We start from the raw sequence: 21,754 nt of genomic DNA, 5'->3' as shown, positions 1-21,754 counted from the left end.
TTTGATAAAGAGATTGGGACATGGGAGATATTTGGGAGAACTGGCAGTATAAGATTGTACTTGGAGAACTGTTTAGACTGAACAAGAAAGATATTGATGAAGATAAAGATGAGGAGTGTGGAAGGAGAATTAAAAATGGGTAAGAATTGAAACACTAAAGAGAAGAAGAGATGGTGGATAGAAGGAACTGCCCTTTAAATATTAAAGTAGCCTGGTTGTAAGCTGAAAGAGGCTGAAATAAAATTAGATAGGGGAAATATTAGAATATAATTCTTATAGAATGAATAAAAATAATAGATAGAAAGATTAGAAGTTTACAGATATTAGGCATTTTTAATGTATGTTTAAATAATATGAGGATTATTTAAATTTGATAGAGATTACTAACATTGTTAGCATGAATTGGATTAATATGAATGATACCCAGAACCAACCTAGATACCTAGAACCAACGTTGCCTATATACAACAGAGAAATGTTTAGATTAAACAATAAAGATAGAGATGAAGATAAAGATGAGGAGTTAAGGATTTTTTGTTTATGTATGTTTAAATAATATAATGAGGATTGCTTAAATTTGATAAATGTGATAGAGGTTATTAACATTGTTACTGCAAATTGGATTAATATGAATGATACCCAGAACCAACTCTATTCACACACAATATGGATGTATATTTTTAAAAAGAATGAAAAATATAATAATATTAAAAAAAGAGCCGGAGTGTCACATTCAATTTCATTGAGGGTTGCATGAGCAGGGTTATGTTTGACCTTAGGGGGCCAGGGTGAGCATGGGCAGGGTGGGCGTGGCCAGCTTGATGTCACTGATGGGATCAAATGCCACTTTTGCTAGTAGTTTCTTTTGCTAGCACTCTGCAGTGAAAATGGAGCCCAGGAGAGCTGCACATGGCCCTCACAAACTCCATTTTGGGTGGCAGAGGCACCATGGGCCAGTCCTTTGCTCTTTCCAGGGAGGCCGTGTGGACCAGAACTAAGCACCCCATGGGCCAGACACAGCCTTCAGGGCTTGAGTTTGATACCCCTGTGGTTTAGAGGCTCCAAGTGCTTCAACGACCCTAAAAGGATGCAAATGACCAGCTGTCTGCAAGGAATATAAATCCTTCCATTCCCCACTGTCCTGTCAGAGCTAAGGAAGCTTCTTGGATGAGAAGCAAAATGTCTTCAAAGAAAAAACAAGAAAGTCCAGTTGCCTCCTGAAAAAGCACCTTTGGGTCTCCTGAGATTGTTCTCACAGCCTATTACAAGCCATGTCTGCCTTCTGGAATGAGATTCCTCTAAAAAATTGAGATGTGCCCCCACCCTATTGATGTTTGGAAGGGCCCTGAAGAGCTGATGTTTTACCCAGGTCTTTGGCAGGCATGATTGAGCCTCTCTTTTCTTCTTTTTCTTTGTTTTCTGAGGGTTTTTTGTTTGGTTTCTGCCATCTATGTTCTTTTTTGTTTCTTGGGGGGGAGGGGGGTCTAGTAATTTATAAACTGCCCTGAGTCACTAAATTCAGGTAGCATGTACATCTAATAAATTATTATCATCATATGCAAACATATACAGAAATGTATCGCTATCAAGGATTGTAAAAGAGTACCCTAGTCACATGGTCACTTAATTCTGAGTGCTCATTGTTAATTATCAAATTTCGAACTCCTCTCTGTTATGGTAATGATTTGATACCAGCTTTTGTCCTTAGACTTGAGTGGCATGGGCATCCAGGAGACAGGGGCAAAAAGGTTAAGATGGTAGCTACAAAACTGTGAATAAAGTTATGTCCCTTTTATTAACTATGTCACACTAAGAAGGATATTGTGGAGTTCAGAGAAATGGTGCGAAGGGATAAGCAAAGTTTTGGAGAAAAAAATCTAAATGGAAAAAAAAAAAATATCCCAGCCTCTGCCAAGATGGTGCTTTTCTGAGAAGTTGAATCTGCAGCTTCCAGAATTCTCAGTCAGCATGGGATTTGTAGGTTAAACTCATTTGGTTTTGAAGGATGCTACATATTAAAATCAAATTTTTTTTTCCTAATTTGCCAAAAATACAGAGGGAGCCATCTCAGACAGACTCTGGGATTTACAGAGGTAGATTAAACAGAACAGGGGCAAGGTAAAACAAATTGGACAAATTTGCCATCCAAGAGGATTTGCAGGGTGGGATCAAGAAAGACAAGATGGTAGTGAGAACCACATGATTAATATCCTGATCCTATCCTTGCAACAAAGATTATTAGGGACTAGAGATTAAAACATATAAAACATATAAAGAACAGCAGCTAGAATTGGTTATGTCTAGTTTAATAAGATCTAGTGATGAGATGATATCAGTATTCCAATATCTCAGGGGCTGCCACAAAGAAGAGGGAGTCAAGCTATTCTCCAAAGCACCAGAGGGCCATACAAGAAGCAATGGGTGGAAACTGATCAAGGAGAGAAGCAACTTAGAACTAAGGAGAAATTTCCTGACAGTCAGAACAATTAATCAGTGGAATAACTTGCCTCCAGAAGTTGTGAATGATCCAACATTGGAAGTTTTAAAGAAGAGATTAGACAACCATTTGTCTGAAGTGGTGTAGAGTTTCCTGCCTAAGCAGGTGGTTGGACTAGAAGACCTCCAAGGTACCTTCCAACTATTCTATTCTATTCTATTCTATTCTATTCTATTCTATTCTATTCTATTCTATTCTATTCTATTCTATTCTATTCCATTCCACTGATTCTAATTCTATCCTGACCCCTTTTAATGCAATATGATGTGCATAAACAAGAAATTACATGATTCCTGCCACCACCCTGATTGGTTTCCCCCCCCTCACATACACAGATGCCCTGTTCTGACCATTCTTTCATGCTCATCATTCTGTCTGGCTGAGACGAGGTGATATGGAGAAAGTGCAAAGAGCTTTTATCCACCAGCATCCTTCCTCCCAGTGTTTGAACAGCTATAAAACAACTCAGCTGTAACTAAATTCACTGTTGTTGTAAACATTTATTAGCAATTTCCAAAATATGTACAAAAGATATCCATTTTAAAAATAATCAGATTTTAACCAAAAACTTCCCACTCTGTAGTATTAAATAAACATTTGAATAAACATTACACACTCAAGTCCTGGGCCAGAGATGTGAATCCCTCCCTCCCGTCCGCTGCTGCCCTACCCCATCAATACTATCTTTTTTTCTACTATTTGAAGATCTATTATATCCCTCCCTCCTGAAAGCTCCCTCATGTTTATCTTGCCCGTTCTTAGATCCAAGCCTTATGGGCCTCATCTTGTGTTTCCTCCAGTTACAAAAGGCCAGCCCACAAAACTGGGGTTGCACAACATGATTAGCTGTAACTCAACAAACCACAGTGATTTGGTTACACAACCAATTCTAGTTAAGCCAGCAAACTGTAGCTAAACAAAACATGACTTATCAAAAATGGTGAATCTGTCTTGGCTCCCAAGGGCTAGTAGTAGACTAGTACAAAGTGTCACCAAAATGAATAATCTGCTTCCTTCCCACCATGATGCTCAAATGATGTTAACTCAGGCAATTTCCACATTCTCACTGTTTTCCTTTCCCAGTCTTTAGAAGCCATTTGTAAGTGATTGCTTCTACCAACAGATGAACCAGAAGTAAAGATCATTGCCCTGATCCAAAATGTGTTAATCCTAGAGCACTAATTTTCAACCTGGGCAATTTTAAGGTGCATGGACTTTCACACTCAACACATTTGTTGCTTGAAGGAAGAGAAGTAATTTCCTCCAAGCAACAAATATCTCCTTACTGTATTTCCAGTACAGAGAAGGAAACTGGCAACCCATAAATTATGATTCCTTGCTGAAAGAAGAAACTGAAAAAACTGAGAGGGGGGTACAAAGTTATCAAAGTCAAGGTTCAGATGTTCCTGGGGTTATGACCACTGGTTCAGAGAACATTCAAGCTTGGGACAGCGCTGAACAACTTATTGTGGGTTCTCAGAGTTCCAGGCATCACAGTATCCCCACAGTCATGTGATCATGATTTCCTAAGTTCTCTACCGAGTACTTACAAGTAACTTCAGTAATGAAGCTGGCAGGAAGTCAGAAGTTGTGGTCACATTAGGTTCTTGCTCAACAACCCACATGGTCATTGCTGAACAATAGAAACTGTTTTACTTAGCAACGGCAACTCCAAACTTAATTGTTGTCATAAGCCAAGGACTACTTACACCAAAGTTGAATTGAAAATTAATTAGTTCAGTCTTCCAACACTGTCAACACTGCAAAAATGTAAAACTTTGGAGTTGCTTTCAAACTGCTACCAAATCCTTGTGTGAAACAACCATAGAGGATCATATCAACCCAGAGAATCCATATAAATCCCAAGTTGCATATCTGTCTCTGGTTTGCTTCCAATGTATTTGTTGGATCTAAGTACAAGAGATGAGTACTTTTTATGACCAGCACTTGTGGGATGATGCCTCTCCTTACCAATTGTTTGTTTCTTTATTCTTTCCAGCAGACTGTTGGAAAGAAGTTGCTTAAAGAAGTTTCTAGTTGGATTAAAGGACTCTAACCAACTGTCTTTCCAGATTATTCTCTGAAAACTGAACAAAACCAAATTTGGTGTGAGGAAGGAAGCTGGCAAAAGAAAGATAAAAAATGGGTTGAATCTGAGCAGTAACTCAGACAGTGGCTGATTTGTCCACTTTTACTTCCTGATTATATGAGTGGAGTAGCTATTAAGAGATTGGAAAGAGTTCCAGAACTATACTCTGCACAATTTTCCTACTTGCTCCAAAAGTCATTCATGTTGTTGAAGGCATGGAATGGCAAGAGAATAAGAGAAGCATTGGATTAAGTCCTGTGCAATTGTAGGGAGACGCCACAAATATTTTAAGGAGTGGGCATAAATCCATTAAGGTCATATTCAAAAATAATTTAGCAGCTCTGCTGCTGTCTCATCTCTTTTTCATTCCATGAAAAGAGTTGATATGAGCTCTGATTCTCAGACCATCCAGGAAAGATTAACCCAGGAATCCTAGCCTGATGCATTTCCACTGAACCTCAATTTCCCATCCCAAAAAGGAAACCTCCCAAGTCCTGGTTCATAAACCTTCCCTTAAAGTGCAGGACCTCCCACCCAATAAAAGCCCTCATTGCCTTCAGACCAACCCTCCTTGCTTAGTACTAAGCATCTGGCAGGTTCTCTAATACAGCCATGCTGGCAAATGCCCAAATAGAGTTTTCAAGAAAGCCAACAAAGGAAACATTTCATTGGAGGCTATTCTGGCCCAGGAGTCCTGAGGGCTTTAGGAAGAAGGTGATGGGCTCAGCAGTGAGGTCCCAAACTGGTACGTGAGCTTCTTCTTCACTTTGCGGATCTCGCCTGTTTTGCCATAGTTGCGCAAAGCTCGGGCCATTTTTTGGTAGGTCATTTTCTTGCGGTTGCCTTTCTGCTGGCCCCAGCGGTGTGCCAAAACCTCCTTGTGCTTTGAAGAGAACTGGAAGATGCCTGCATCACGCTGCACCCACCACACACATTCTTTCATGTCACCACCTTCAAGGAGCTCCAGCAAAAACTGGTAGAGGCGGAGTTTCCGGCGAGAGCCTGCAGAAGAGACCAAAGATCGGGATAGACAGATGTGGCAGATGCCCCCCACCATCTGCTGCTCAGAGCAAAGCACTCCCCACCAAGGAGGAAAGGAACTAGGTGGTCATGACTGCAGCCTGTTTTGTTCTCAAGGATGGCAGAGGCCTGAAAGAGAGGGCTTTCCAGCATGTCACAAGGGCTAAAAAAAAATCTCTGAGATAAATTTAATATTTGTCTGCCTAAATCTCTGATGATAAATTAAAGTAAAACCTCTTTCTGGATTACCTCTAAGAGTTAGGGTACCATATGGGTGGGGACTTCTTGTAGAGGGTGGGGGAGATCACAATCATGACATTTCACCATTCAGTTCTAAGAGAATTCTCCCAAGCAATGGAGATTCACACTGATGCTTGTTTTGTTATCCAGATGAACACTGATCTTAACTTTCCTCATTTGTTCAGAAAACAGAAACAGTCACTCAGGGCTGGGAATAGATAGGGTTCCTTCCAGCATTATATCACAGGAGTTCTTCCACTCAACTAATGCAAAGCAACCATAGCTTGTTATTCTAGAGAAGGAACAAGAGACTTTTGGATAATATTAATATGGACTTAATTTCCTCAATAGCACCTGTGACATCATGCTAGCTCCATGGCATAATAGTATAAATAAGAATGATAGCTGAAGAATCATCACTATTAATTATACACTGAAGACCCAAAGTTAACTCTACCATGATAAAAAGGAGAGCCACCTACTTCAGAATGAACATAGAACTGATCCTAAGATTGGGGTGGGGGTGATGATATTAAGAAAGAATCCCCACATACATGAACATCTAAGACATGAGCAGGCAAAACAAAAATTGATAATTGAAGATATTTTGTGGAATTATAATCAACTTCCTTGAGATGGCATAAACTTACAAGTTGTTAATTTCATATCCTGATAAAGAAAGTCCTTACTTAGCAACCATAATTGGAATTGGCAACTCAGTTAGTCAGCAAAGTGGTTGCTAAGTAAAACTGGGATTGTACTTACAATCTCAACTTTCCTTTGCTTTAGGGATTTGCGGCAGTCATAAATGAAAGGATTTGTCATAAAATTACTTTTTTATCATCATCTCAACTGCAAACAGTCATTAAATGAGACACTTGCTAAACATTAAAAGACACCTCAAGCTCAACTGTCCCAAAGGAGCACTACTAAGAAAACGGCATGCCTACAACTAAGAGGAACTGAGCTTAGTATCTATGGAGATTTTTAGACATCCATGTCATGGTTGTCCCAAAGGTGCTTTTTCAGGAAGCAACTGGACTTTCTTGTTTTTTCCTTGAAGATGTTCTCATCAAGGAAAAATAAAGTCCAGTTGCCTTTTGAAAAGTACCTCTGGGACAACCATGACCTGGATGACTGAAAATCTCCATAGACAGCAAGCTCAATCCACTGCTGTTTTCTTAGCAGTGCTCCAGCATGTGTCTGAAATGCTTTTCAATTTCTCAATCTAGCCCACACATTATGTTTTCTGAAATTTAGTGAGCAAGCTGCATTCTCTCATTCCAATGCTCTTTGGATATGCTGGGCCACATCTATTGGATGCCATGTGTTGAGAAAGAAATGGAAATTATACACCTGCCAAATGCCTATCTGTAGATAACAGCTCTGTTTGGGGATCACAGGCCTAAATTATCTGTTGTGGATTGATGTCTTAGTGATTGTTTGTGCTTGCAACATATTTATTAACTTGCAGATCAATACTTTGGGCCTTCTATCATCTTTGGAGTCTTTATCTACTTTCTAAGTTAGGATTCTTACTCTCCACTCACCAGAATCAAACCTAGACAAGAGATTCTCATCCAAATCACTCTCAGAAGATACTTCCAGATTCCGGCCATCCTTGTGAAATTCCCCCTCTTCTGACAATGGGCTACATATTTCCCTTGCAGCAGAATACTGTTCATAGGGCAGATAGATCTGTAGAGATCAAATGACAATTTAATGGAATGAAACACTTAAATAACAGTTCCCAGTCTTGAAAGTAAGAACCAAACTGGATTACTTAGATTATTACAAAATAGCTCTCCAGTTGGTCTGTTTTTCTTATGTGAAAGATAGCTTTATAACCTGAACTTCTTAATGTCACATAGCAGGGTAGATAAATATTTTTGGAGGATAGGAAAGAGGTTATTTTTCTCACACTTCCTGCCCAAAAGATAATCTCTAAAATCATGTGTACTGCCAGAAGGCCTCACTTTGAGGCTGGTTCAATCTTAAATTAGAATATACTGCCATATTTTGTTGACAACATTTCCTTATAGCCTTCTGAAGACCAAAGATCACGCCATGCAGAAAGCTCTATCTCCTATGTCATTATATGTATGTGTGTGTGTGTGTGTATACATACATACATACACACACATACATAAAGCTGAAACTTAAAAAAAACATATATATATGTATTTGGTTATTCAGGTTTTCTCCCGCGTAAAATTGGAAACATCTAGGCAACGTTTCGATGAAGTCTCATTCATCATCTTCAGGCTTGTGTCTTTGGCTCTGTGCCTGAAGATGATGAATGAGACTTCATCGAAACGTTGCCTAGATACTTCCAATTTTACGCGAGAAAACCCGAATAACCAAAGATCCACATACAAATACCCGCAAGAACCTCAGAATATATATATATATATATATATATATATATATATATATATATATATATATATATATATATATATATATATATATATATATATATATATATATATATCTTATATCATTTAAACCCCACCCCAAATATGAATGATATCAAATCAACGCATCAGTTAAATGAAGTGAGATGGTGAAGTGAAATGAAATGTCAGGAGAAAAAATAGGGAAAGTCCAACAATTTGATCAGGGCAATGGTGTTGAGGAGAGATGTCATTCCCTATATGCTGTTCTGCTTTATTAAAAATGTGGGTCCCCCGTAGCCTATTTGACCAATAAATGACAAAGGAAAAATTGCAACATTTTTCACAATGCAAGTGATGCTCCTACCTCATTCCCCCATCTAGAACAGGTAAATTCCCACAGTATTTTCTTTTATCAACTGACCCCATTTTCTTGTATGAAAACTCAAGGGTTAAGGATTTCATCTCCCTTGCTTCACCAACCAGTACAGGTAGTCCTCAACTTACAACTATTGAGGCCTTTGAAATTACAATGGCACTGAAAAAAAACGACTTATGACTAGCCCTCACACTTATAACTAATGTAGCTTCCCCGTGATCAAGTGATCAAAATTTAGGCACTTGGCAACTGGCATGTACTTATGACAGTTGCAGCATCCTGGAGTTACGTGATCTCAATTTGCAAGCTTCCCAGCTAACTTCTGTCAAGCAATGTCAATGGGGAAAGCTGGATTCACTAAATTATGGTATGATTAACTTTATAATTATAATGATTCACTTAACAACTTAGCAAAAAGGTTGTAAATAAAGTATGACTCATTTAACAACTGTCTTACTGAGCCATTGCAATTCTGGTCCTATTGTGGTTAAAAGTCATTAGCAAAAGCCATGCTGGTTAGGAAATCCATATGTCTGGAAATAATCCTATAGGAAAAGAGTACAGTCTTCCCAATGAGATCCCATGTTCCTTCCCCCTTCCTAGGCCCTAAGGTTCCGCCCATTACCTCAGTGTTGTATTCTTCCTTGAATACCATAGCTGGATTCTGGGCAGGCATCATTCCCTCATGGTTGTAGATTGGTTCCAGAGAGAGTTGTGGCTGGGGGAAAGTGCCAGGCGGGTAGGAAACTTGGACATTCTGCAGCTGAGCCAGGTGTCCTATCTCAAAGGGTTCATATCCAGGTTCTTGCATCTCTAGCCAGTTCATACAAGACTCTGAAAAGCAAGATCCTAGGTCAACAAGAAGGATCCAAGATACTTAGAGAAGCTCACTATTCAAAAGCATCGTATTAAAAAGTAATCCAAAATCATCAGTAAGTGTGCACAAACTTCAGGTTAGTAGGTGTTTTCTTTGACCATGCATTGCAAGCAAGATCTACCACCCAGAAGGGATGGTTAAGTATAATGAAAAGGAGTGGCTATTACCACTTTCTTTCCACCATACACTGGAATAAGATAGAAGATAGTGAGAAGCAGTTCTTCCCATGGACCCTTAATTCGGGTTGAGCAGAGTTCCCATTTCATGGGACATAACAAATTTTAGCTTCTGTTCATCATTTAATTGTTTACTTGTTTTTTGTTACATATGCTTGTTTTTCTCTTGTATTTTTTTCTGTTGGTTTTGGTATGCTGCCCTATGACACCTAGTTTGAAATGGCCACAAAAATGCTTAAAATAAAGCAATAAGCAAATAAACAATCCTGCACATCTACTACTAATCAGTAGAGCTTCATCTGCTTTTTCACCTGCTGTTGTTTTGTATTTACTGGTAATCTTCGACTTACAACCACAATTGGCATTGGAATTTCAGTCGCTAAGAGATGTAGTCACCAAATGAGTCATCGTGTAACCAAACCTGATTTTATGACCATTTTTACTGTGGTCATTAGGAGAATCAAGAAATTAACATGGTCATTAAGCAAATCCAATTTCCCAAATTGATATTGCTTGTCGTGGCTGAGAAGGTTTGCAACTTATAATCACATGAACGTAAGACATTGCACCCATCGCAACTGCGAACTGGTTGCTAACTATCAGAATTGCAATCATGTGGCTCTGGGGCTGGGTTGATGGTTGTAACATCGAAGATGAGTCATAAGTCACTTTTTCTAATCCTATTGTAACTTTGAGTCATTGTTTAAACAAATAATAATGTAAATAGCCAGTCTGGTCATCATCAGCTACAGTTCCATGTAAATGATCTGAAAACAGGCAGAAGAGAAAAAGAAAGACAGCGTGTTCTAAGAATTAGGTGGTGGATTAGGATACTGAAGGCCAAATCTACTCTCCACTTGAGAACCTACTAAATGATATGAAGCCAGTCACTATCTCTGACCATTTTAGGGAGGAAATGGAAATCAATAGCTCTGTATATATTGCCCTGAATTCCTGGAGCAAAATGGGGATAAACCTTGAATTAATAAAGAAACACAAAGGAATATCACATCTTTGTCTTGACTTGACTAACTTTCCACAAAGAGGACTAAAAGAAGAGGAAGTCCTTCCCACACAATCAGTATGCAAAGAGCAAATCTGAAAAAACAGCAGTAAGACTGCTGCATCCCTAGTCTACTATTCTTGATGGCTTTTCTATACTCCCTATCACAGGCAGCTTTCAATGGCAAGCTTCTACTTTCTTGATAGTATCAGAAATCAAGTAAATAAAATAAAATCACAGATCAGTTGCAGACAGTCCTTGACAACTGCAATTGAGCCCTAAATTTCTGTTGCCAAGCAAGACAGGTGTTAAGTGAGTTTTGCTCGACTTTACAACCTTTCTTGACATAGTTGTTAAATGAATCAGTGCAGTTGTTAAATGAAACTGGCTTCCCTGTTGAGGTTGCTCGTCAGAAAATCATAAAAGATGATCCCATGACTACAGGACACTACAACTGTCATAAATACGAGTCAGTTGGCAAGCATCCTAATTTTGATCATGTGATCATGGGGTGCAGTAACAGTCATAAGTGTGAAAAATAGAGATAAGTCGCTTTCTCAGTGCAGTTGTAACTTCAAACTAAATGAATGCTTGTAAATTGAGGATTACCTTTACTATCTGCGGGCTTCCCTTTGAGACTGTTTCATATACCACCCTCTTTCCTTTTGCTTATTATGGTGAGGTTCTTGTGGGGAGGGATAAGGGAGTCCCTGTGTATCATTTGCACCAGTGGTTGGATTAAAAAAAAAAATTACTACCAGTTCTGTGGGCGTGGCTTGGTAGCATGGCTTGGTGGGCATGGCAGGGGAAGGATACTATAAAATCTCCATTCTCACCCCACCCCACTAACCTGCTTTCCAGCTCTGTTCTCCTGTGCAGGGCAACCAAAGAAGACCCATCTGATCAGCTGGGACTCGGGAGGCAGAGAATAGATGGGGGCAGGGCCAGTCAGAGGTGGCATTTGCTGGTTCTCCGAACTACTCAAAATTTCCACTACTGGTTCTGCAGAACTGATCAGAACTTGCTGAATACCACCTCTGATTTGCACTCATGTTCACTCCTTGCTTTGAGATGTGAGTCTGCCCTTGTCAGGTGAGGTTTCCTATGGGGAGGAGGCCTACACAATGCTTCTTTTTCCCCTACTCTAGGAGAACGACTCCAACACCCACTTGGTTTGCTCAGGTACCAAGGGGTGGATGATGTTCAGAGCTAACTACAAAGAGCTTTCTGTGTGCTGGGCAGTTGTAAAGTAGGGTCTGTGCAAATATCTGCTACCATGAATTTGCCTAAGAACAGCAAAGCTAGCAACCCTAATGCATATTTGCAGTCTTGCTTCTCCCTGCAGGAAGCAAAATCTGATAAGGCAGCAATGGGCTCACTGAACAGCTCAGGAGGCAGGTTTTTAAAAATCTGTTTCATTCCCCCCTTCAACTGATAAGGACTGAACATCTTCAGTGGGCACAGTGAAATAGTAGCTGTAATAGGGGGAAATGCTTATAAAGCGTTTCTAAAGAGGCTTGCTGGTAGCCAAACAAAAGAGGCTTGCAGTAGTCAAACAAGAATATTTTTCAGCACAATATTTTTCAGTACAATATTTTGTTGCAAATTCTACTTGGGACTTTGAATCTTTTCTATCAGACAGATTGCAATATTTGGTTTCTCTTTGGCTTCCTGCTAATACAATTCTTGCATTTGTGTTGTTTGTTATTGATTATAACTTCCAATGAAGAATATGGTGCATGCTTAAAATAACCCCATGCACTTACATTTTTCAAGCTACATTAGAAGTGTGGTTTTGATGAACCTGCTAAAAGAAGACCAAAGTAGAAACAGTAAGGAAGATGTCGTTCATCAAGAATGTTATTTGCTAGCACAAAGACCTATTACATACATGTTTACAGAATGAACACCCACATTTCCATTCACATTTGCCAGCAAGGAAGTACATGCATTGCCTACTGAGGAAAGAAGAGTCATTTTCACCTTCCAAGGAAAAGCCCTTCCAACAGTTGCAAAGACTGCAGCCTTTCAGTAAAATGGGAAGCCCAAATACTTTGGACTTTTATGTTAAACTGAAGCCCTTGTCCTCGAAGATTGTCTATCGTAGCCTCCACAAGGCTATGCCTGCTGGGTGAACTCAGCAAAACAGTAATTTGTTCATCCACTCCGTGGGCCACAGGTGTGGCTCAATCAGGTAAGTAAAGGCTGTTTTCAGTTAACATCCTGGGGTCAATGTGGAATGTGATTATGCTGTTTTTTCAGCAACAATACAGAAATGGCCATTCACTTTCTCAGTCCACATCGCAAGTACGGTCATCTAAGTGCTCCCTTGGCCTGAGATTAACAATAGTTATGTTGTTATTGGGGAGTAATAATAGTTGCATTATTATTAGATTTGGTATACAGAAAATATACCAAGTACTCCTACCTCCTGTGTTCCCACAATCACCTCTCTTTGAGTCTGTGAGAGAAAGCAACTGGCTCAATGTCACCCATCCAGCTGGCCTTCATGACTAAAGGAGACCTGGAACTCCCAGTTCCTAGGCCAGCTCCTTCACCACTACACCAAACTGGCAATGCCAAGCAATGGCTAAAGTGCTGAATCTGAACATCTGAACATCTGAATCTGACCCAGGCTTACTTGACTGGAGAGCTCACTGCTGAAATGTGAATCAATCATTCCCTTTCAGTTCACTCTACCCCAGAGAAGTGTTGTGATGGGGATAAAATGACGGGGACGGGCTTCTAAGTACAGCTCTCAGAGAACAAATGACAAATGACAAAGGCCTACTATTTAGCAAGTAGTTCGGGTCCTGAGTACTATTTACGACAAGATACTACCATAACACTGATCTCTCACAATGCCTAGGCACTTTCCACCTTCCTGAGAGTAGAAAACCTCCAAAAATGAGATTGCATATATTCTGGCAGATTCCCATGAATGTTAACTATGCAGAAATGTCCCAGAAGTCAGGTGGTAGTTAGTTACATGACTAAATCTAAATTGCACAAGAGAGCAGAGCAGAGGGGAGAAGAGAGATCAGCAGCTGTGGAACAGAAAAATGAGTGATAAGAGTTGCTTCTTGGAGCTCTTCAAAGCCGAGCAAAAATGTCCTATATAAGTCAGCGGAGAGTGACAAACCATATTTATGTGTGAGGATAACTGATGCTTATGGTTAATTTCTGTGGCACCTTATTTCAAACTTTGTTTTCTTTTGGTTTTTTTAAATGATGGGTTTTCTCCTCTATCAAGGCCTTTTGACTGATCGTTTTCTTTATAATTCTGCATTACATTGTAAAATACTAAACCACTTAAACTGATCTTACCTGGGGAGCTCTCCGGATCTCCAAGGCAGGGAGGAAATGTGGACTCTTCCTTGTAAGAGTCCAAATCACTGATAAATCCACTGGGGAACTGAGAAATATAGTGAGGTTGTCAGTATAATGTAAACTTCAGAAATGTTTCCCAAGATGCATTAGGAAGGCAAGACATCCTGCCTTGTCAATCCATTCAATCCTTGCTTCAAGATCAACATTTTCCCACCATGAACTCTGCAGTCATGACTTCTGCCAACATCCCATTACGCATCGCATCGGTGGAGGGGTGAAAATGTGCATGATGGTGTCATCACATAAACCATATGACATACATTTGTATCAGTTGCCATAATGTCAGTGGACAGAATGTCGTTGTGTGATCTCCTCTTACAAGCCAATTCCTTCAGGCTATTCTTTGGCCATTGGCGTGTGTGTGTGTGTGTGTGTGTGTGTGTGTGTGTGTGTGTGTGTGTGTGTGAAAGAGAGAGAGGGAGGGAGGGAGGGAGAGAGAGAAAGAGTGAGAGGGAGGGAGAGAAAGAGGGAGAGAGGGAGAGAGGTGGGGAGAGAGGGAGAATTCAAGATATAGCTGCAAGGCAATTAGTTGTCATTTTGGCTTTTTAAAAAACCCTCTCCTTTATAAACACTCTTGTTCATCCCATGGAAAGTTTCCCATCCACAACTTTGGGTTGAGAAAGCATGTTTAAGCAACCATGATTTTAGTATGGTGTGTGGATCTAACCTGTCTCTTTTTCTTCTTGTACCTGCCATTCCCACTCTCCCTGACAAGTGAAAATACCATTTTATCTTCAGTCTCTGCCAGTCTCCTTTGTTTCTGACTCCCTCTTCCTTCCCTCCCACCTCTTTTTCCCCTTCCAACAGGTTAGCAGAAAAAGTTCGACAAATCCTGCCTGAGTAGAGGTTTGAACCTCTCAAAATTGGGACAGGGGCCTCACCCTGTTCAGAATTCAAGAATTTGAAATCACATGCTTACCACATAGCCATATTGGGATCCATCAGGCCTGTCAAGAGAGAAAGAAAATTGGTAAGCAGATATGCAGGCTGATGTACTAAGCTCATTTCTTTGAATGTGTGTTCCCATGATATTACCAAGAACATTGAACATTAAAACAGCCAGCACTGAAAAGTTAGGCACAGAATGACAGGAACTTCCTGCTGTATATTATTCTTAGTTGTTGTTTGGGTAGATAATATATGGTTTTCCTTCACAGATCACACCAATCTACACACAGCCATGCTTATTCAGAAGCAAGTTTGTTCAATCAACTAAAAGGCTAAATCAATCAGTTAAGATTTCTTTGACTAGAAGAGTATTTTATAAATCTAACAATGTTCATTATCATTGTTTCAGATGCAGGAGATTAATTTTGAAACTGCAATCTTATACACATTGATCTGGGATTACAACTGAATAGACATATATATATGTTTTCTTAAGTTTTCGCGGGTACTTACATGTATGGCATTCGGCTTTGTTCAGGTATTTTCCCACGTCATTGTAGTTGTTCTTTTAAAGTTGCTGAAACGTTGCTACAACTTTAAAAGAACAACTACAATGACGTGGAAACTACCTAACAAAGCGAATGCTATATATATATATATATATATATATATATATATATATATATACACACACACACACATATACACATATACATATATACATATATACATCATATATACATATACACACACACACATATACATATACATATACATATAACTATGCATATACATATAACTATGCATATACATATACATACATACATACACACACACACACACATATATACACACACATATATATATATATATACACACACATATATACATACATATATAGATAGATGATAGGCAGGCAGGCAGACAGACAGACACACACACACACTGTATGACAGTCCTATAATTAGCCTAGGAGCCTTTCCTCAGTAATTTATAGTGTCTCCAGAATGGGGATCGTGATTTACGTAGACTCTTCCCACTGTTTTGTGTACCACCAAATACTCAAACCCTGGCTGCCTCTCATTGTTGCCACAACACCCTGGTGAGTAGAACTAACAGGGCTGTCTTTGGTTTTTGCCTGTTGCCTACATGGATACAATACAGAAGCCTGATGATGGCAGATGAGATTCTGCCGAAACATCGCTACAACTTTAAAACACAACTATAATGACGTGGAAAAATACCCGAACAAAGCTGAATACCATACATGTAAGTACCCGCGAAAACTTAAGAATATATATATATATATATCCATGTAACCTATTCTTTGAATCAATTTTCCTAAAATCAAGGGTCCCTCAGATTTATTTAACTGTAGGGGTGCTGGGATTGTTACAAGCCACTTAAAATAGTCCCACGATGAGATAGCAGCAAATAAATTTAACAAATAAAATGAAATATAAAAGATACTAATGATTTCCAAAATGAGTTCTGTCATGCAACCTTTTCTGACAAATGCATCTGGGAGGCCTGAGAAGGGAAGGCTGCTAATACTTAAGTCTGGACCTTAAGGGTGCATTTGGATATGGTCCCAAAAGCCACAAGGGAGGAATCAGGAGCTACTGTTCCTTTTCCCAGGGATAAGATGCCTTCGTTGAATCTTGGTGAGTAATAATTCATTAGGAGTTATAGAAAGTACTCAAAAGGAGGAGTGTGGCCATTCTGCATTGTATTGATGATAGAAATACAATATGGTAAATACATTGGCATAGCAAACCATTGTCATATTCTATTACAACTCCCACGCTAGCTAGAAATTATGGAAATTGAAGTTAAAATGAGAAGGAGCAGGGGGGGGAGGGGGAGGATGGTGATAGCTCCCTCCAAAATAGCATGACCCATTCATTCACTTACTATGACATTATTATATCATGGCTCTGCCCATAATACAGAAAAAGAAAAGAGAAAGTGTGTCTCCTAAGGCCGAACATAAATCATCTAGTACAGTACCTTCAAACAGGAAGCAGCTTTTTTCATAAAGGAGAGATGTAGGAAAAAACAAGTCCCCCCTAAGTTGCTCCTTCAGATGTTTTACTCCGGCAACCCAACCACATTCAGTTACACTGGCTTTGCTTTTAACCTTCAGCACAGGGCATCTAGCTGGGGAAGGCTTCATTCTAGATAAGGAATGTGGGGGGTGGAAGGGGCTTCCTGGTGTTGTGCAATATAACAATCTTTGCTCTACATTACTGTAGGGAGGGTAGTGGCAGTAGCTATAATCTCACCATTAACTAGAGCTGGTCAGCTATCTCAGACATCCAATTTGGGATGTTGAGAAAGGACAGTTATTAATTCCTCCATTTATCCTGACTGTGATTATACTGCCATGAAGGTGGAGTGGAGGGACGACTTGTTAACTTTCCTTCCACCTAGATCAACTTCACCAGCTGATGCAATTTTATTTATTTATTTATTTTACAAAAATGTGTTGTGCACTACAAAACCAAATTTCCTCAGGGTGGCTTCGAGTAGGCTAATATCATGGTTCTAGGCAACAAAACATTATAATGAATATTAATATTGAAAGAATCATGGCAGCAGCCCAAGCTTCAACAAAATGGGTAAAAATGGGCAAAACTCAGCATATTTTGAGTAGAACTATTAGGCAATAGAACTGTGCATTGTCTCATTGTCACACTCTTGTGCTGGGGAAATATTCAAATCTAATTTTCCCAACCTTCGCCAGCCTCAATATTTGCATAACAGACAACAGGAAAGAAGGAAAAGTGAGAGGGAGAAAGGGATGAGGTGGACAGAAACCTAGAATACAGAACATCTGATCAGGTACAGGAGATGACAGAGTAAAGATAGCATCAAGGCTGCTAATTTGGAAAATAGCTGGCAAAGTATGAAGTTATCTCTATACTTAAAACTGTTACACATTTTTGCAAAACAATTGCGTAAGTAAATTTTCTAAAAGGCTGCAATGGGAGAATTAGCAGCCAAAATATTTCTATACAAATAGGAAAAGCATAAAAATGCAAGAGTCAAAAATGAAATCCACTTGGTGTATTTGGTATACACTTAAGAGAGATGGGGTGAAACACTAAATTGCATTAAGGACAAAAATGTTTCAGAATGAAAGCTACTCCTGTGGATTATATGAAGGTGTCGATTTGGGAGTGATTTCCCTGGGATTTCTTATGGGAAGCCTTTTACATTCCAGTGTAGCCTATAACTCTTAAGTCTGCAGGCAGTCTCCCATCTAAGTACTAAACAGTTCCAATCATGTTTTTTCCCCCTAGAACTGAGATCAAGAAGGATCTCCCTAAATTCAAATCCTATGTCAACCATAGGGCTGAACAAGTAATCTATGGACAAATCACTGATTCACAGTCCGTCCTTCTTCACAGGGTTGTTGTGAGAAGAGAATGAAAACCATGCACAGTGCTTAGATAATGTTTTAAGTAAAAATGGGAGTGAGTGGAATAGAACTTAAATCAGGTCTGCCTCCTTTATGCCAACACTGCCAACAATGAGATTTTAACTAGCTCTTTATTTTCATTTTCAATGTGACTTTTGACATTGTTTTATTAGATGTTAAAAATATGTTGCTTTCTCAGTTTTAACATACACGCATGCATACATTTTGTTTTCTAGCAAAAAACCAGCCTCCTAATTTTCAGTTTCTCCCCCACAACTTTTTGCTTCATTCTTTTTAACATTCTAGTGGGCAAACTTTATGTGGCTGAGTGTTACTCTATATTTGGGAAGACTAAGGGCTATAAGAGGGGTGTAGCTGGCTTTGGTGAGAAATTCAGAAGTTATTAACTGTACAATAAATTTCTGTTAGGGCCCCATATTTTAATTTAAATCTGTATTAACAGCTCAGGAAACTTCGTCATTCTTTCCAGCGCCACTATTCCAAAGGGGGTTCTGGGGATCCCCAAAAGAGATGTTGGGGATTTATGTGGCTTATAAACCACAAGTTGGCTACCTCTGCCGATGGGCATCTGCCTTTCCCAGGCGGTGCGTTTGTTTTGCGAGCGTTGTGGGGCAGAGCCCTCCGAGTACCACAGACGCCCATTTCTAGCACCTCGGCGCAGGTCCACCGAAAAGGGCTGGCAGGCGCCAGAGCCGTTCAAGCGGAAAACTTCCCGCTTCTGATGCCAGCGCGATTCGGGAAAGCGCCACTGACCATTCTTACGCGCGAACCCGAGGGTCCGCTCTGCCCACTCTTCGACGCTTCCTTAAGCCACTTACACATTAAATCCGCGGCTCCCATCAGGGTCCGCTTCTGCCCTCTATCCCTCCATTCGCCCCCGACCCAATTCCCCTCACACTCACTGCGCGTAATCCAAATCTAGCATGCTGGAGGGGCGACGATCAGTCCGCTAGCCCGCCGAGACTTTTTCAGTGGCAGCGACTAGCCTTCTCCAGTGATGCCGCCAGCACTTTCGCCGGCAGGGGGCCATTTATATAGCCTTGCGAGTCGCGAGTCGAGAGGGGAGTGACCTCAGATAAAATTCCCCCAGAAAGGTGGGGCTGCCCTACGGCGGTCCTTGCGCAACGAGCTCCTACAGCGGGGAGTGTGTGTGTGTGGGGGGGGAGTTATGGGAATTGTATAGTGGATCTCACACCACCTCAATTAATGTTTCACAGGTCCGGGGACTGAGACGCCTGAGGTGGTGCAGTTCTTCCCGTTCTAGCCATGCCGAGCGCTGCCTAGATCCAAATCACAATGTCGCTAGCAGCCAAAATCGTGGACGAGGTTTCCTTCTGTTTGGCCGAAAGCAAGCGGCCAAATTGGACATAAAAAGCAATGGTAGTCTTATGGAGCCGTGAAAGAGAGAAAGAGAGAGAGAAGATAATTCAAAATACTTTTATTAGACTAGCTAAACTTTTGTGATCACTATGAATATTTGGGAAAGAAAAAATAGACACAAATAGGTAAATGTTAGGAGAAATGAGACTACACGTAGTAAGTACATTAACACACAACCTCCAATTCAGAAATTATGTTTTTACCTCTATAGTTTCTCCCCCCCCCCCCACCCAATTTCTGCTACTTTGGAGTGCAGAGACTCTCACTTGCTGTGGTGATGGGGATTGAAAATCATTGTATTGTAGGGCACCAAGTTTCGGCGGGGGGGAGGTTATCTCAAAAGTTAAATTTGATTAATTGTCCTTATAAGAAAAGCCAAAAAAAAAAGGTATCCTCTGGCACTGTAAAAATTAAACAACTGTATCCGACAATTAAAGCATTAGCAGATTCACAGTTCATTTCATTGCATAGAACTCGAATTGTCAGTTTTGGGAGGTAAAAGGTTGAATTAGGGCATTGGAAAAGTAAATCAAGACAAAAAACACAGAGATGCATTTAGATATCCTTGCTACATTTCACTCCAACATTTATTTATTTATTGTTTTTATAATTAGCTTTATATGCCACCTTTATTTTGTATAACTCAAGGCACTGTGTAAATGCTCCCACCCTCTAATTTGCCCGTAACAAAAAGCTTGTGAGGTGTGAAAGTTAATGACTGGCCCCAAATTATTCACTCAAAATTTCAGGGACTTACATGGCTGGGGGTGGGGCTAGAACTCAACAATCTCCCAGTTTTAGTTCAGCCGATTAACTACGATCCCATATACAGAACTCACCAAAGATACAATAGTCATATCCAAAATATACATTTTGCTGATTTGAGCACTGAGGACTTCAAATATAAAAAGGAAGATGCAGGTGCTGCTTTTTGTCCATTTCAGAGCTGCTCCATTTTGTTGAAGCACAGGCTACTGCCACGATTCTTGCTCTTGTATTGTTGTTTCTGAACAAAATCTAATTTCTGATCAGAGCAAGAATTTTTCAGGTGAATCTTTTTCCCGTCAAAAATGTTCAGTTTTTATCAGTTATACAAGACTAGAAAAATTAATATCCAACTTCGGCTCCATCACATTTCAATTCTCAGAATTCTCCAGCCAGCCCATATTTATGGCTAGCTGGTTAAGTCACTCATCTTAAAGTTGCCAACGTTTGGCGACACTGTTCTAAGATTATCAAAGTAACGCACAATATTCATTCAGCCCTGTAAAATAGATTGATCTAACAGACAGAAGCAGCAAGGTTTGTGGGAGAAATTATTTTAGGCCAGTTCACTGAAGCTCTTTGCTGGGCTGACAGTGATCCAAACTTCACATAGTTTCATCCATCAAGTTCCTTTTTGCACCTTTTCAAATACAGTGAAAGGGAGGGTTTATAGAAAACACTATTGCCCCTTTGAAGCAAAGACTGGTATGTATGTTAATAATTATTGCAATTACATGGTACATTTCAATTTCTTTTCCATTTCACAAAGGCCCTGAAAGGTTGGTCTTTCATAATTTCACTTTATTTCTATAATTTAATTTAATAGTGACCAGAAATTCTTTCTTTGGGGTGACACCATGTAATTGTACTATCTTCACAAATTCTTTTGTCTTCTGTTTTCATGAGCTGATTAGATCTTCCCAGCTTCAGCTTTTTATTATCTCCCAAAGCTGCCCCCACTTAAAAAACAAGTATTTTAAAACAATTGAATAGATCTTCTCTTGGTTCTTACGGGCAGCAATTGCTCTATACCAGACTGTCTCTGAAGGGAATGTTACAATTACTGTTATTGTGAAATTAATTTTTTACTCATTGATAACAATTTGATTAAACAAAAAGTTTTATTTTTTAAAATACAGTTCTGTAATACTGTAATAATAATAATATAACTAATAACCATTGAGGCCATAATAAGCCAGACATGACTGT

At 39.7% G+C, this 21,754-nt stretch overlaps 1 protein-coding gene across 4 annotated transcripts; it reads right to left on the bottom strand.

Moving 5' to 3' along the window:
* Positions 1-2,977: 2,977 nt before the first annotated feature.
* SPIB (Spi-B transcription factor) lies at positions 2,978-19,410 on the bottom strand. 4 transcript variants are annotated; one of them, XM_087948148.1, is made up of 7 exons: positions 19,303-19,410; positions 14,987-15,014; positions 14,005-14,092; positions 12,444-12,484; positions 9,247-9,455; positions 7,397-7,544; positions 2,978-5,588 (listed from the first exon to the last, which is right to left on the bottom strand). In XM_087948148.1, exons 5-7 carry the CDS (start codon positions 9,445-9,447, stop codon positions 5,290-5,292), a joined length of 648 nt encoding a protein of 215 aa, XP_087804274.1. In that variant the 5' UTR covers positions 9,448-9,455; positions 12,444-12,484; positions 14,005-14,092; positions 14,987-15,014; positions 19,303-19,410; the 3' UTR covers positions 2,978-5,289. The 4 variants fall into 4 exon arrangements, with proteins under 4 accessions (XP_087804274.1, XP_087804271.1, XP_087804272.1 ...); XM_087948145.1 differs by lacking the exon at positions 12,444-12,484 and having other exon boundaries at positions 19,303-19,408; XM_087948146.1 differs by lacking the exon at positions 19,303-19,410 and having other exon boundaries at positions 12,444-12,481.
* Between the last annotated feature and the right edge of the window lie 2,344 nt (positions 19,411-21,754).

The sequence above is a fragment of the Notechis scutatus genome, chromosome Z (genome assembly GCF_049901735.1).
Source record: "Notechis scutatus isolate UNSWTSFEM ecotype Mainland chromosome Z, rNotScu1.2, whole genome shotgun sequence".
Classification (NCBI taxonomy): domain Eukaryota; kingdom Metazoa; phylum Chordata; class Lepidosauria; order Squamata; family Elapidae; genus Notechis; species Notechis scutatus.
This window is presented reverse-complemented; position numbering and strand designations above follow the sequence as displayed.

Coding starts and splice junctions, on each gene's coding strand:
- SPIB (XM_087948145.1), bottom strand. CDS start 19,325: ATGCTAGATTTGGATTACGCGCA. Junction 9,456..14,004: donor AGATCCGGAGAGCTCCCCAG/GTAAGATCAGTT, acceptor CTTGCTTTTCAG/AGTCTTGTATGAACTGGCTA. Junction 7,545..9,246: donor AGGAAGAATACAACACTGAG/GTAATGGGCGGA, acceptor TGATCTCTACAG/ATCTATCTGCCCTATGAACA.